This window comes from Rhododendron vialii, chromosome 6a, assembly GCF_030253575.1.
Source record: "Rhododendron vialii isolate Sample 1 chromosome 6a, ASM3025357v1".
Lineage (NCBI taxonomy): Eukaryota > Viridiplantae > Streptophyta > Magnoliopsida > Ericales > Ericaceae > Rhododendron > Rhododendron vialii.
The window spans coordinates 24,442,840-24,455,639 of NC_080562.1; the positions used below are offsets into that span (position 1 = coordinate 24,442,840).

Below are 12,800 nucleotides of genomic sequence, written 5' to 3' on the forward strand. Positions count from 1 at the left end.
CTACTCGGATTTTTTTTTAAGTATTGAATGATTTGGATCATCAGTGTGGGACCTGAAGCGGGCCCCGCGTGGCATTGGTATGCCTAGTCGGTGTGTGTGGTCGATTTCTGTAGGATTCTCGGGAAAAAAAAAACACCCACCTGTACTAATGTGTGTCATTAGTGTGTAGTTGCGCATCAACATGAACACCCATTGCCGCACTTCCCCGGGGATAAAAACAATTTTTTTAGAAAAAAATTCAAAATACCCCCCAACCTTTACTTTAAATTTCAATTTGACTCCCAATCTTTTAAAATAATCAATTTTACTCCCAATGTTATCTTCTGTTAATCAAAACGCCTCATTCCCTTCGAATGATTAATAGATTTAGTTAAAGGCTCCGTTAAATAGCGTCCCAATCGAATTTTAATGATCTGAGCCGCTCAATGTGTTCAGAACATGATTTTAAGGGTACTCATGAGAAAATCAACAAAAAAAATGACTGGGAAGGGCTTCATCCGAACAGTTTTTTATTGAATAGTTCAATAAAAAACTGCTCAAATCAAGCCATTCTCGGTCATTTTTTTTGTTGATTTCTCGTAGATACCCTTAAAATCATGTTTTAAACATATTGAGAGGCTCGGATTATCGAAATTCAATCGGAAAAGGGGAGGTCATGCGGACCGAAGCAAAATCCGGACGTCCTAACTTGAACAAAATCCGGATCGGTCCGCACCTGCCCTTTAACAATCAAATTTCAATGATCCGAGTTGTTCAATGTGTTCAGAATGTGATTTTAAGGGTACCCGCCTGAAATCAACCAAAAAAATGACCGGAAAGGGTTTAATTAGAGCAGTTTTTTATTGAACTGTTCAATAAAAAAATTGTTCGAATGAAGTCATTTCCGGTCATTTTTTTTGCTGATTTCTCATGGGTACCCTTAAAATCACATTCTGAATACATTAAGCTGCTTGGATCATCGAAATTCAATCAGAACGATGCTATTTAATGGAGCCTTTAACGAAATCCGTTAGTCATTCGGACGGAATGTGGCATTTTGATTAACGGAAGATAACGTTGGGAGTAAAATTGATTTTTTTAAAAGGTTGGGAGTCTAAGTGAAATTTAGAGTAAAGGTTGGGGGTATTTTGAAATTTTTACATTTTTAATCATGGGAAATAAAACCTTTATTTATTGTTCTTTAAATTCTACACATATTCACATGGCCCCTTTATAAATTACATTCAGAATGTCACTTTCACATTATAATAAAAATCGTGCTCACGAAGCTCTTGATTTATAGTAAAAAAAGACTGGAATAAATATTATTAGACATAAGTACAATTTACTAAGTTATTTTTAATAAAAATTAAGACCGAAAGATTCCAGTGATTCAAATGCATATTCTAACTATATAAATCATGTGATCTTAGGACTTTTTTTTGTCAAACTCGTACATATGTATTTAAAAAGGCGATAGCTCCGTCATGTATTCTCCCAATAATGGTCATGCAAACAAAAATTCCCAGATCAACGAAGCAATGGTATAAGATCTTGTTTCACATTCTATTCCATATAACCGTAATTCACAAAATGTGGGACAGAACTGTAATTACAAGTTTAATGTGAAATTTAATTATTAAGATAAAATATTAATTAAAAATACAAAAAAGATGTTTTTACATAACTAAGTACCAAATTTAGTTGGAGCAAATTAACCTTCCCCCAATTTGCACTTAAAACGATTTTTTTTTTTCTTATAAAAACCGGTAAAGAACAAGAAATTGGATATGAATCGAAAAACTTATATCCCAAATTAACCGGTTAGATAGAGGTTTGCTAGCAGCAATGAGTGATGCAGGATCATAAGCATCTGAAGACTCAATTTGCTCACCTCCTCAATCCTTACACATGCTTACGTCAGTCGGGGGTGCAAATAGCCGAGTCGAGCTTTGAAATATTTAAGCTACTTGAGCTCGAGCTGATATAAATTGACTAGCCGATCTAGCCTAGGTTTGAGTTGAGCTTGCGTTGTTCAGGAGCCTTTAATGAGTCATATATTTTTGCTCACACACATACAAGTCTAAAACTGTAAATAAAATTTTTAATATGTACATTAATAAATTCATACATGTATACTACAAAAAATATAGATATACGGAGTATAAGTTTGTACGTGGTACATGTAAAATTTATAGATATACCGTCATAATTTTTTTTTTTTAATCTGAGTCATAAAAATTTCAATCCGTACAGAATCTACAGATTGTATACTCCTACGGTATAAGTATGTATACATGGAATTTTTATTCTTTATATAGATACTTCAAATTTCTCGAGTCTAATCGAGCCGAATACTATCATGTTTGCATTTGACCCGTTCATTAAACGAGCCTCAAGTTTAGTTCTTTTAGTAGACAAATCATGCTCGAACAAGCCTTTATCGATACGAATCTCAAACAATTCGCGAACGGCTTAGGTTATTTGCAGTCCTACGTGCTACCGAACTGTACGTGAAGGGGAGTGTTGGAGTACTTATCTCGCATCGCTTACCTTAACCCACCCGCACTTGATTATAATATAATCTTACGATTATTTCATATACATTGTTAATGAATTTTAGATTGGATCCCTCTAAAGAATCGCCCAAATCCAAAGTGGAGGGAGAAAAACCTCACACATCAAAAGTATGTATTACCGTCAAAGCAAAAGATTAGATCAAAAGAAGCAGAGAGTCGAGCTGGCATGCAAATGGGTCCCGGTCAAACACAATTAAAAATAAAGGTCACGCAAATGGGTATGTGATGCTACAGGACCTTGTTTGGCTGGCCTAAATTAACGTGGGAATTCCACACCACACACTATTTATGTGCACATGACCCCACACCCTTTTTGGCTTCTTTTGACTCTCCCCCCACCCACCTTTTAACTACCCAACTGTTTTTTTTTTCGCTCTTTTCTTTTCTTATCCTCTCTTCGATCTCTTGTTTTTAATCCCAATCAGAGGTTCGGTTACCTACCCTCCAAACATGTCACATGTACCCTCTTCTAGTTTTCTCTCTCTTTCCATCTCCTCTCTCTTTTTTTCGCCGATCAGAGGTGTTCAGACCAACTTACACGCATCTCTACTGATCCTCTCTAGAGTTCGGGTAAAAAACAAGTCAGTTATGCCGAGATTAGAGAATTCATAGAAAATTATTTTCTTAGGATCTGACTCCAAAATTAAAGTTTTAATCAATTGTGTAGAAGCAAACACGCCAAGGACTAATCCTTGAGGCTTTTCTCTCTCCTCTCTCTACAAATGGAAGAGATGCTTAAATTCCATTGTCGACCTTGTTAAAGGATTTATACAAATGAATCAAGTACAAGTCAGCACTCTATTAATACTAGCTTCAACCTCACACTAATCATGTACTAATAGTAGTATATATATTGTTGGTTAAATATAAGAGGTTGGTATTTTTAGGTGGAGCAAGATCCGCCATTCTTTGTGGAACCTAGTTTACTATAGTACATTAGATTCCTTCTAATTTGAGTCTGAGTCTCTAATTTCAACCTTTGAAAAAGGTATCCCATGCATAGATTGTTCCGCAATCCACACGAATCGTGCACTAATTAACCTGCAGGCTAGCTAATAAGCTAGTTGACATGCATCCCATGTTATTGTGCAGACAGAAACCCATGCGAAAAGGAAGTCAAGGGTACTATAGACAGCCTCGCGATTGATGCATGGGTGCCTACCAAAGCACAACAGGCCGGCTTTGTGAGCTCACTCGTGGTAATTTTTCGACACAATGGGATGAAATCATACAAGTCGCGGAAAATTAAAGATTACTTTTTGTAAATTAAAAAACTTAGGCTCTGTTTTAAAAAGTTTTTATTTTTAATTTTTTTGTTTTTGTTTTTGATAAACATGTTTTTGTTTACAAAATACATAATCAATTCCATCAGTTTACGAAAATTCTAGAAACATAAAAATTGTGTTTTTATTTGTTTTGGAAATACTTTTGGCAACCCAAAAAACAAATAAAAAATTATTATGATCACAAAACATGTTTTTTGTTTTTATTTTTTAATAAATAAACAAAAACTCATTTCTTGTTTTCCATAAACGAAAAATAAAAAACTGGCAACTTTATCAAGCAGAACCTCAACTTGATTAGCCATACTGTGTTCAAAGAGTGAGTCTCTAATTTCAAAATTGTACTTATCCACTGAATTCACGAATTTTTTTTTCCGTTCACGTGGTTAACCATTTTCGATCAACTTCTTACGGAGATAATTTGCTTCACAAGTCTCGCAAACGATATTATGAGGAAGGGTACAGCTCCGCTCCTCTCCCGTCCATGTAAATGGACTGTTGGCTCGACCACTTGTATTTTGGGGTTGGTAAGAGTCCCTTTGTAGGAGGTTTTGTTTGTTTGTCACCATTGTAACTCTACAGAGATCGTTCTCTTCACATAGTAGAATCGTCTTCCATTTGCTTGCCCATGAAGTAGTTTTATAGCCGTAAGTTGAACCACATATAGCTTAATCTCTCTTATTCATTTCTTGATTTGGTTTGGTTTGATTTGGTTTCTCCATTTGCTTTTTGGATATGTTTGGTTTGTTGTTTTCCCAATATTATGACCATCAATGATCGTCGAGTTGCAGTTGGGTCCTTCGACGGCCCGCCGCACAACACTTACATCCAAGTTATCCAACGTCCAAACACAAATGGGTTAACGGACTATGCTTCGAATTATGCAATCCCGAACACATGACTTTATTTTTGCCTTTTATTCCTTCTAACGAATAATTTGTTCCGTTTACTTTTTCAGTCATTATCTGGAATAGATAGCTTTAGATTGCATAAATTTGAACCTTACATTCCAAAAGTAGCTTTCTCAAATTGCAATGAAATTGACCATAAGTGCACGGAAAATCCCCTTTACGTAATCCTTCGTATCCTTATCCGGACTTGAAGTGTTGCAACTTGTCCAATTATATAGCTATAAGAATTATTTCTGTTTTTTCTATTTAGATAATTCCAGTGAAATGAACTTGAGAATTAACTTTTAAGTTTCATACAAATATGGGTAAATACCGTAAATTACCGAAACCACCCCGATGTTTCTAGAAATTACATTTTGCCCCCTCACATTTGGAATATTATCAAAATAGCCCCTATTGTATAACAAATTACTTTACTGCCATGATGTAGCTGCTAAAAAATTGGATGGAATTTGCCTAAAAATATCAATCCCTAATTCAAATTGTCCAATTTGTCATTTGCAGCATGTGAAAGACCATTTTAACACCTCTACGCCACAAGCTAGAAATGGGCAATGCGGTCTAGAAAATTCGACAGAGTTTGTCTATAATAACCAACATCCTAATCATAATGGACCAAATTATCTTTTTGTAGCATGTGAGACCATTTTGGCACCTCTGTAGCTTTTCACAAGCTACAAAAGGGCAACATGGTAAATTGTACTCCATCCGTCCCTATTTAATTATCCACTACGGTTTTGCATGTATTTTCAACGGTATATATCTCTTAATGTATATTATGTTTTATATTTTTGAAATCATTGTCTTATAAAAAAAATTGAGATCTATCAAATAAGATCTACATTGAATATTTTTAGCAATATATGTTGAGAGATATAAGTAGTTGAAAATACACACAAAATCATAGTGAACAATTAAATAGGGACGGAGGGAGTAATTGGGAATTGATGTTTTGACAGATTTTGTCCAAATTTGTAGCAGCTACATCATGACAATGAGTAATTTCTTGCGTAACAGGGGATATTTTGTAATTTTACAAACATGAGGGCGTAATCTATAATTTTTTTAAACCTCGTGGATGATTTTGGTAATTTACCCTAAAAGTATTGCACGGCCAAGAAAAGAGTAGATGATCCTTTGTACATGGCATGGGTTAAAGTATATGCTTGCATAACCGGTGAACTAGACCTAGAAGTTAATTTGCACTTAGGCTTCATTTGTTTCGAGGTAAAATAATTTACTATGTAGAACATTTTCCTTGAAAATGATTTCGTAGGATTTCCATTTTTGTTTTCCAATATTTGGTTGTACATGAAAAATATTTTTCAAAAACAAATGTTTCCATCACATCAACCCCCATTTTTTTCCCGAGTTTTTTTTTCTTTTTATCTCCTAAACTATGCACATTTTCTCTACTTAGTCCATAAACTGTTAATTTAATGATTTCATCCCCTCAACTATCATACTGTTACCTACTTAGTCCAATAAATAACAAAAATTTGAAATTTGGACGGAAAATGTCACGTAAGGCCCTATTTGGAATCCTGTAAAACAGATATTTAATTATGACAGCCTCAGAGATAAAAATTAATAATGACCCTTTAGGATAAAATGATCAAAAAAATAAGACTTTCGCATCAGTTCAAACAGATTGAAAATTGAAGCACTTAATTTATTTACAAGATTCATATATTAGAATTTTACGTGGCATTTTATAGTGACACACACACACACACACACACACACACACACATATATATATATATATATATATATTTTAAAAGACTGAGTTCTTTATATAGAATTTAGACTGTTTATATATTAAAAATATAGTTAAAAATTAAGCGCTCTAATTTTCAGTCTTTGTGAACTGGTGTGAAAATCTTATTCTTCTGATCATTTTATGCTAAAAGGTTATAATTAATTTTTCTTTCTAAAGCTCTTATAATCAAGTATCTGCTCTACAGGGTCTCAAACAGGCCTTATATGACATTTTCCGTCTAAATTCCTAACTTTTGTTATCTATTGGACTAAGTAGGTAACAGTATGATAATTAAGGGGATGAAATCGTCAAATTGATAATTTAGGAACTAAGTAGAGAAAATGTGTAGTTTGAAGGATAAAAAGAAAAAGAAACTCCTTTTTCCCTGAACATGACTTGCTTCAAGTATTTCAAATCAGTTGGAAATGTAAACAATAGAGGTCTCCCAATTGTAGAGAGAAAACATAGATGTTGAGATTTGGGGGTTTCTGTTTGGGTGCGTGGTACTCTCTCTCTCTCTCTCTCTCTCTCTCTCTCTCTCTCTCTCTCAAACTCCCAAAGGGGTCTTTTGGTACGAAGTTGCCTCTATTTCTATCGAATTCATTTATATGCGTAGTGCTCACCGGGAGCCACTAGCCAAAAACGACCTACAGAAATTTTGACAGTAAATCATTTTTCATCAAATGAAGTAAGTTATTTTACACTTAAAAAATGTTTTACATTATTTTTATCCAACCGAACACCGGAAAAATAGGGTAAAACATTTTCCTCAGAAACGTTCTACATCGAAACAAACCCTAGCCTTTGGTACAATGAGGTGGTTGATTTAAGTTTGACACCCTTGTCAATGTTAATCGGAAACGGCATTAATTTAGGTAGCTAGTATAAATGTTTCTGACGTGTAACAAAAGAATAAGTCTATGCTTGCACCACTTTGTGATGTGAGGTATTGAATTTTACCTGATGGACCGAATTGATAAACCTAAAATAATCTAACTACTACCTAACACCACTTAATATAGGCTCGTTATTGTATAATTAGCAAATGATCGTTATCATATACTATTAATGATATGTGAGTTTTACCTAGAATAAGAAGGCTAGTGATTTTTTCTCAACCCCATTTTTTTTATGTTCATCCTCCATGTGTTTGTCTGTATTAATGTCAATTTACCATAATACCCTTTGATTGAGTTAATTTTTTACACATAGAAAAGGTAATATCTCGTAACCACGCATGAATATTGTATCAATAGAAAAATGGAAATGTGAAAAACAACTCCCAAGGAGAAAATATGTAATTAGACTATAGCTATAATGTGAATATTGCAGTAATAGAAAAAGGAGTGCATCTAAAAATGGAAATCTGAAAAAAAAAAATCTCAAGGGGAAAATATATAATTAGCCTTTTGTTTAATAGGAAATTGAGTTCCAGACACTATCGCATGATCATTATTTTGTTCGTAAAATTCTAAAAGCAACATAACACTTTAATTTGGATAAACTTTTGTTGTGCATTTTAACTATCTTTGAGATGGATTCTTTGAAATTTTTTAAAAGCAAGGTTAATTACATCGAGGTTTTCTTTTAGAGGATCAGACCGAGGATAAATCCTCTTGATTTTATAAATTTTTATTTATTCATGATAATTAAATACGGGGTAAATTACATCGAGGTCTTCTTTTGGGATAGTTTTATGCTACCAAAAGGTTAATAGCAACCATGGCCGGAGTTCTTAGCAACAATTAACCAAATTTTTTGGAATGGATGATAAACAATATTTACAAAAATAAATGACTCAGATCGCTCGATGGGACTGTAAATTGCTTTTCTTATAAATGCTGCGAAATATATTCCAGTTCCAATAAAACAGAAATTACAAAGGGAAGCAGAGCAAGTTGGTAGCGAGGCATTAAATATCTACCAAACTGTAAACGTACGTAAATCTACATCTCTTGCCTATTATCCAACGCCCATTAAATTCACCTAGTATAATAAAAACCTATTAGAATTACTGCTCTCGCAATTACTACACAATTGACCCCCTCGAGACCCCAACTGCCAGCACAAACACGCCGCCGCCGCCGCCGCCGCCGCCGCCTCCCTCCTCTCCAACTTCGACTCGGCCGAGTTTGCCGAAAAACTACCCGGTGATCGAGACTGGAACGGGACGAGTCCGATCGACAGCTCCAGGTCGATCGATTCGCAGATTCGATCCGTTTGAATCGGCGGCTGCGGAATTGGTTGGGGCTGAGTCTCCACGGTGGTGCCGCTGCTGCAGTCGACCGAGTCCGCCGCCGCGGCCGTTGTTCTGAGCTGATTCGATGCGAGTTGGCCGGTTAAAACGACGTCGGTTTGGGGTGAAGGAGGTTGAGAAGTGGTTTTGTAGTCGAATTGGGAATTGGTGACGGCCTTGAGTGGGCGGTGAGTTTGGGGGTCGAGGCCGCGCGTGATAAGTTTCCGCTTGATGTGTGTGTTCCAGTAGTTTTTTATCTCGTTGTCGGTTCTACCTGGTAATCTTCCCGCTATCAATGACCACCTGCAATTCCAATTCCACATTCTAAATCATCATTAAAATAAACGAAGACCAAAAACAAATCAACTCGTTCATTTATTTATTTTTTTTGCTAACGTAAGGTGTCACTGCGCGCATCTCGAACTATTTCTTACATGCCCTCCTACAAACGTCTTGTACACGTAAGCATATAAATGAGGTGGCCCCAAGATGAGTCCAAGTCCTCTTTACCCATGTTTCTCTGTAAATCTGTTCTCGTGTATTTCCGGACATTGGATCAAGTTCAATATTTTTTTTATCAATTAAAATTTGTACATAATTCAACGGCCGAACACATCGGTTCATGAATACAAAGACATTTCGGTACAAAGGATTTGAGGGGCTCCAATAACTGCTGGCAAAAAGAATTGAATCTAAAACCTTAAAATTAGCAATATTTTTACTTCTTTTGACTTTCTTTTCCATTGCAGAAGGGAAGTTTCAACTACTCCATTTGGCACGGCTTTCGTTTTCTATTCTGTTTCAACTTTCGGGGAAATAAATAGTACTAGTAGTAAAACATTGTTCTAACAAAACATTTTTCCCCAATCTCATTTGGTTGACTTTCCGAAAGTGATTTTTATTTTATTTTATTTTTTTATAGATAGGCGAAAGTGAAAAATTCTTTATTTCCGTTCAACCAAAAAAAAAAAGAAAGAAAGAAAGTGAAAATTTCTTGTTCGAAATTAATCATGAAAACGGTTACCAGATAGGAAATTTAGTTGAATAAACTTGAGAATTTCGCTTCTTTTGCCCTTTTGAAAACAAACGATCAATTTTTGTATCAATTCCTCTTCAATTTTCCTTCTCATTTTCCTCTTGATCACTTACCTTATTTTTCTTTTTCTTTTCCTAAGTCCCAAAGAGAGACCATTCCAATCAAAGAACCCCAGATTCTAAAGCGATTATCCGAGCACCATCGCATGATGTTCCATGTGCTCTCTCCACCGTACATTATTGTGCGATCTACACACTTGGTGGTGAAGCACACAAATGTGCGTCGAAAACCCCCCGGAAAATCCACGTGTCACCTACATCGCGTGGGGGTGCTCCAGGAGCAATTATATATTTTTCGATTCGATCGCATCAACGGAGTCGTATATTTACAAAACTTTATTACTCTGTTTTCCCTTTTCTTTTGGTCTTAACATGTTAACCCTTTTCTCGGAGCAAAACAGAGTCAATTAGAGAGAGAGAGAGAGAGAGAGAGAGAGAGAGAGAGAGAGAGAGAGAGGTTCATACTTGTTACCGAGTAAGCTGTGAAGCTTAATAATGAGCTCGTCTTCTTCTTCAGTGAAATTACCCCTCTTCAGATCAGGCCTCAGATAATTTATCCACCGCAGTCTGCAACTCTTCCCACATCGAAGCAATCCTACACAGACACAAAAACAAAATCGAATTCATAAACAGATAGACAAGAAAGGTCCCCAATAAAGAAACAAACCCCAACCATAAAGTCCATCATGCAACGATTCAAACACACACACACACGGATAGATACAGACATATACACAGGGATAGATATATGTATATGAGAGAGAGAGTGGGTTATAGTTATACCGGCGGATTTGGGGAGGGAGCGCCAGCTGCCCTCGCCGTGATCCCTGATGTAGTTGATGAGGCGCGTGTCCTCGTCCTTGGTCCACGCACCTTTGTTTGTGTGAGCTTTCTCACAGCAAGGTGATCTTCCCATTAGCCTCTGTAGAGAGAGAGAGAGAGAGAGGGGTGTGGATAAGTTGCTAGCTCTATCGCCTTGATGTGGATTTTGGATAAGAGAGAAAATAGAAAGAAAAGAGAGGCAGAGAGAGGGATTGATTAAAAGTGTGAGGGAGAGAGAGAGAAGGGATGGAAATATATGTGTGGAAGGTGGGGGAAGTGGGAGGAGAGAGAGAGAAAGAAGACAAAAGTGGGGTGAGAGAGAGAGAGAGCAGTGTGGGGATGGATCATTTAAAAGAAGGTGGGGGTGTGGTGGGGGAAGGTAGAGAGAGAGAGAGAGAGAGAGAGAGAGAGGGATATTGACCAAGTTGGTAGAGAAGAGAAAAGACGAGTGGTTAAACAGATAGAGGTTGGGAGAGGGATTTGGTAGGTAGGTCTACTTTTACGTTATGATTTGGGTTGGCCTTTCTGTTTTGTTTTGTTTGGTTAGTAACTTTTTGTATGGTCTCTCTCTCTCTCTCTCTCTCTCTCTCTCTGTCAACTTGGTTGGTACACAAGTGCGTTTATAATAGTGTGAAAAGCGGTAAAGTCGGTCCCTCGAATTTATGTACACATGTGGGTATCTATCTGTTTCTGTGTGGGTTGGGGGTGATTCTGTCTGCCCATCGAATTTAATTCTCAATGGGTAGTGTTTGGTACTTGTGTTTTTACAAGTACCACTCGCTTTTATTTAGGCCCAAATTACGCTCAGCAGTGTTTTCGCTTAGCTTAATAAAGTACTACTGTATGAGTTAAATTTTGGGTACAAATGTTTAATGCATTAAAATTTTGACACTAACAAAAATAATTTTCGCATTATTATTTTTCTAAATTTTCCCAAATTATTAGTATATCTCAAAAAGAGGAATCTAAAAGTATTAAATTATTATTAAAATCTTAGAAAAGTTCACTATAGACAAAGTATTCCAAAAGTCTTATCTTTACTTTACTCAATTTTTTAAAATTGGTTCGGATTTTTTTATTTTCCAATCACTTCTGTTTAGACGAAGCAATAATTTTAAAAAAAAAACTTGCAAAACTAACCAACGCAAAAAAAAAAAAAAAAAAATAGTACGGACAGAACAATAATGTAACAAGATTATTAACACCCTCAACAAGTGAGGTGAATTTTTTATTTTTTTTTAATCATGGGTGGGGTGAATTTGGCACCTAATCAGAACTTATAGTGGAACGATTGTATTTTTGTACCAAATATAGCATTCAATTTTTATCGAGAAAAGTTGATACCTTTAGTAATGGGTAATGATAGGGCAAATTTTTTGCCAACCAGATCGATCCCTTGATTGAGCACCAATGTAAAACCTTTTCAGGACTTTTTCGGAAGGGTGCGGGGCACATTTTTTGGGACATGATTGTAAAGATTACCCCTTTCGAAAGAAAAAAAAGAGAGTAAGATTATGTGATGACAGAACATAGAGGCCCGCATTTTTTTAGGAAAATTATTCACTTTTCTTTTTTTTAATTTATTATGGCACTCTTTTTCTGTCTTCTCTTTTTTAATTAAGGCACTCTCTGTTTTTTTTTTTGTATGTGTGTGTCTAAAATGGAGTGTGAAAATTATTTTTCATTTTTTTATTAGTTATAGTCTGGTGTTTGGGGCACTCAAAATGAAGGGAAAGACTGGATAACGAGGAACTATTTCCCCATTTCAAACACAAGAGTCAAGACAACTAATTTCAATGTACATGTAATTTCATAAGCTAGCGTTTCAGTTAGATCGAGAGGAGTAAGTGTTTGATCAAGTGCCAGCAGATGTGCTGGATTATTTGTGCAACAACCATGGTGGTCTTGGAATTTATCAAGCTATTGCGTTGAGCTCGTGGCTCAGCTTGGCTCGTTTAGTAATCGAGCCGAGTTGGCGCTCGAGTTTTAAGCTTGTTTACTAAACAAGCCGAATTCAACATTTAAAAGCTCGACTCAACTTGCAAAAGCTCGGCTCATTTGTATATACTTGGTTCGTTTAAAGAGGCTTGTTAAGTACATTAGTCAGGCTTAGCTCATTAAGGGCTCAACTCG

General features: G+C 35.9%; 1 protein-coding gene and 1 long non-coding RNA gene across 2 annotated transcripts; both read right to left on the reverse strand.

Annotated features, from left to right (window-relative positions):
• Positions 1-8,327: 8,327 nt before the first annotated feature.
• LOC131329122 (transcription factor MYB8-like) lies at positions 8,328-10,978 on the reverse strand. Its single transcript, XM_058362196.1, has 3 exons — positions 10,629-10,978; positions 10,311-10,440; positions 8,328-9,053 (listed from the first exon to the last, which is right to left on the reverse strand). The coding sequence occupies exons 1-3, from the start codon at positions 10,759-10,761 to the stop codon at positions 8,501-8,503; spliced, it is 816 nt and encodes a 271-aa protein (XP_058218179.1). The 5' UTR covers positions 10,762-10,978; the 3' UTR covers positions 8,328-8,500.
• LOC131329123 (uncharacterized) lies at positions 9,483-10,297 on the reverse strand. Its single transcript, XR_009200636.1, has 2 exons — positions 10,077-10,297; positions 9,483-10,041 (listed from the first exon to the last, which is right to left on the reverse strand). It is a non-coding gene; the product is annotated as an uncharacterized LOC131329123 (long non-coding RNA).
• Positions 10,979-12,800: the final 1,822 nt, after the last annotated feature.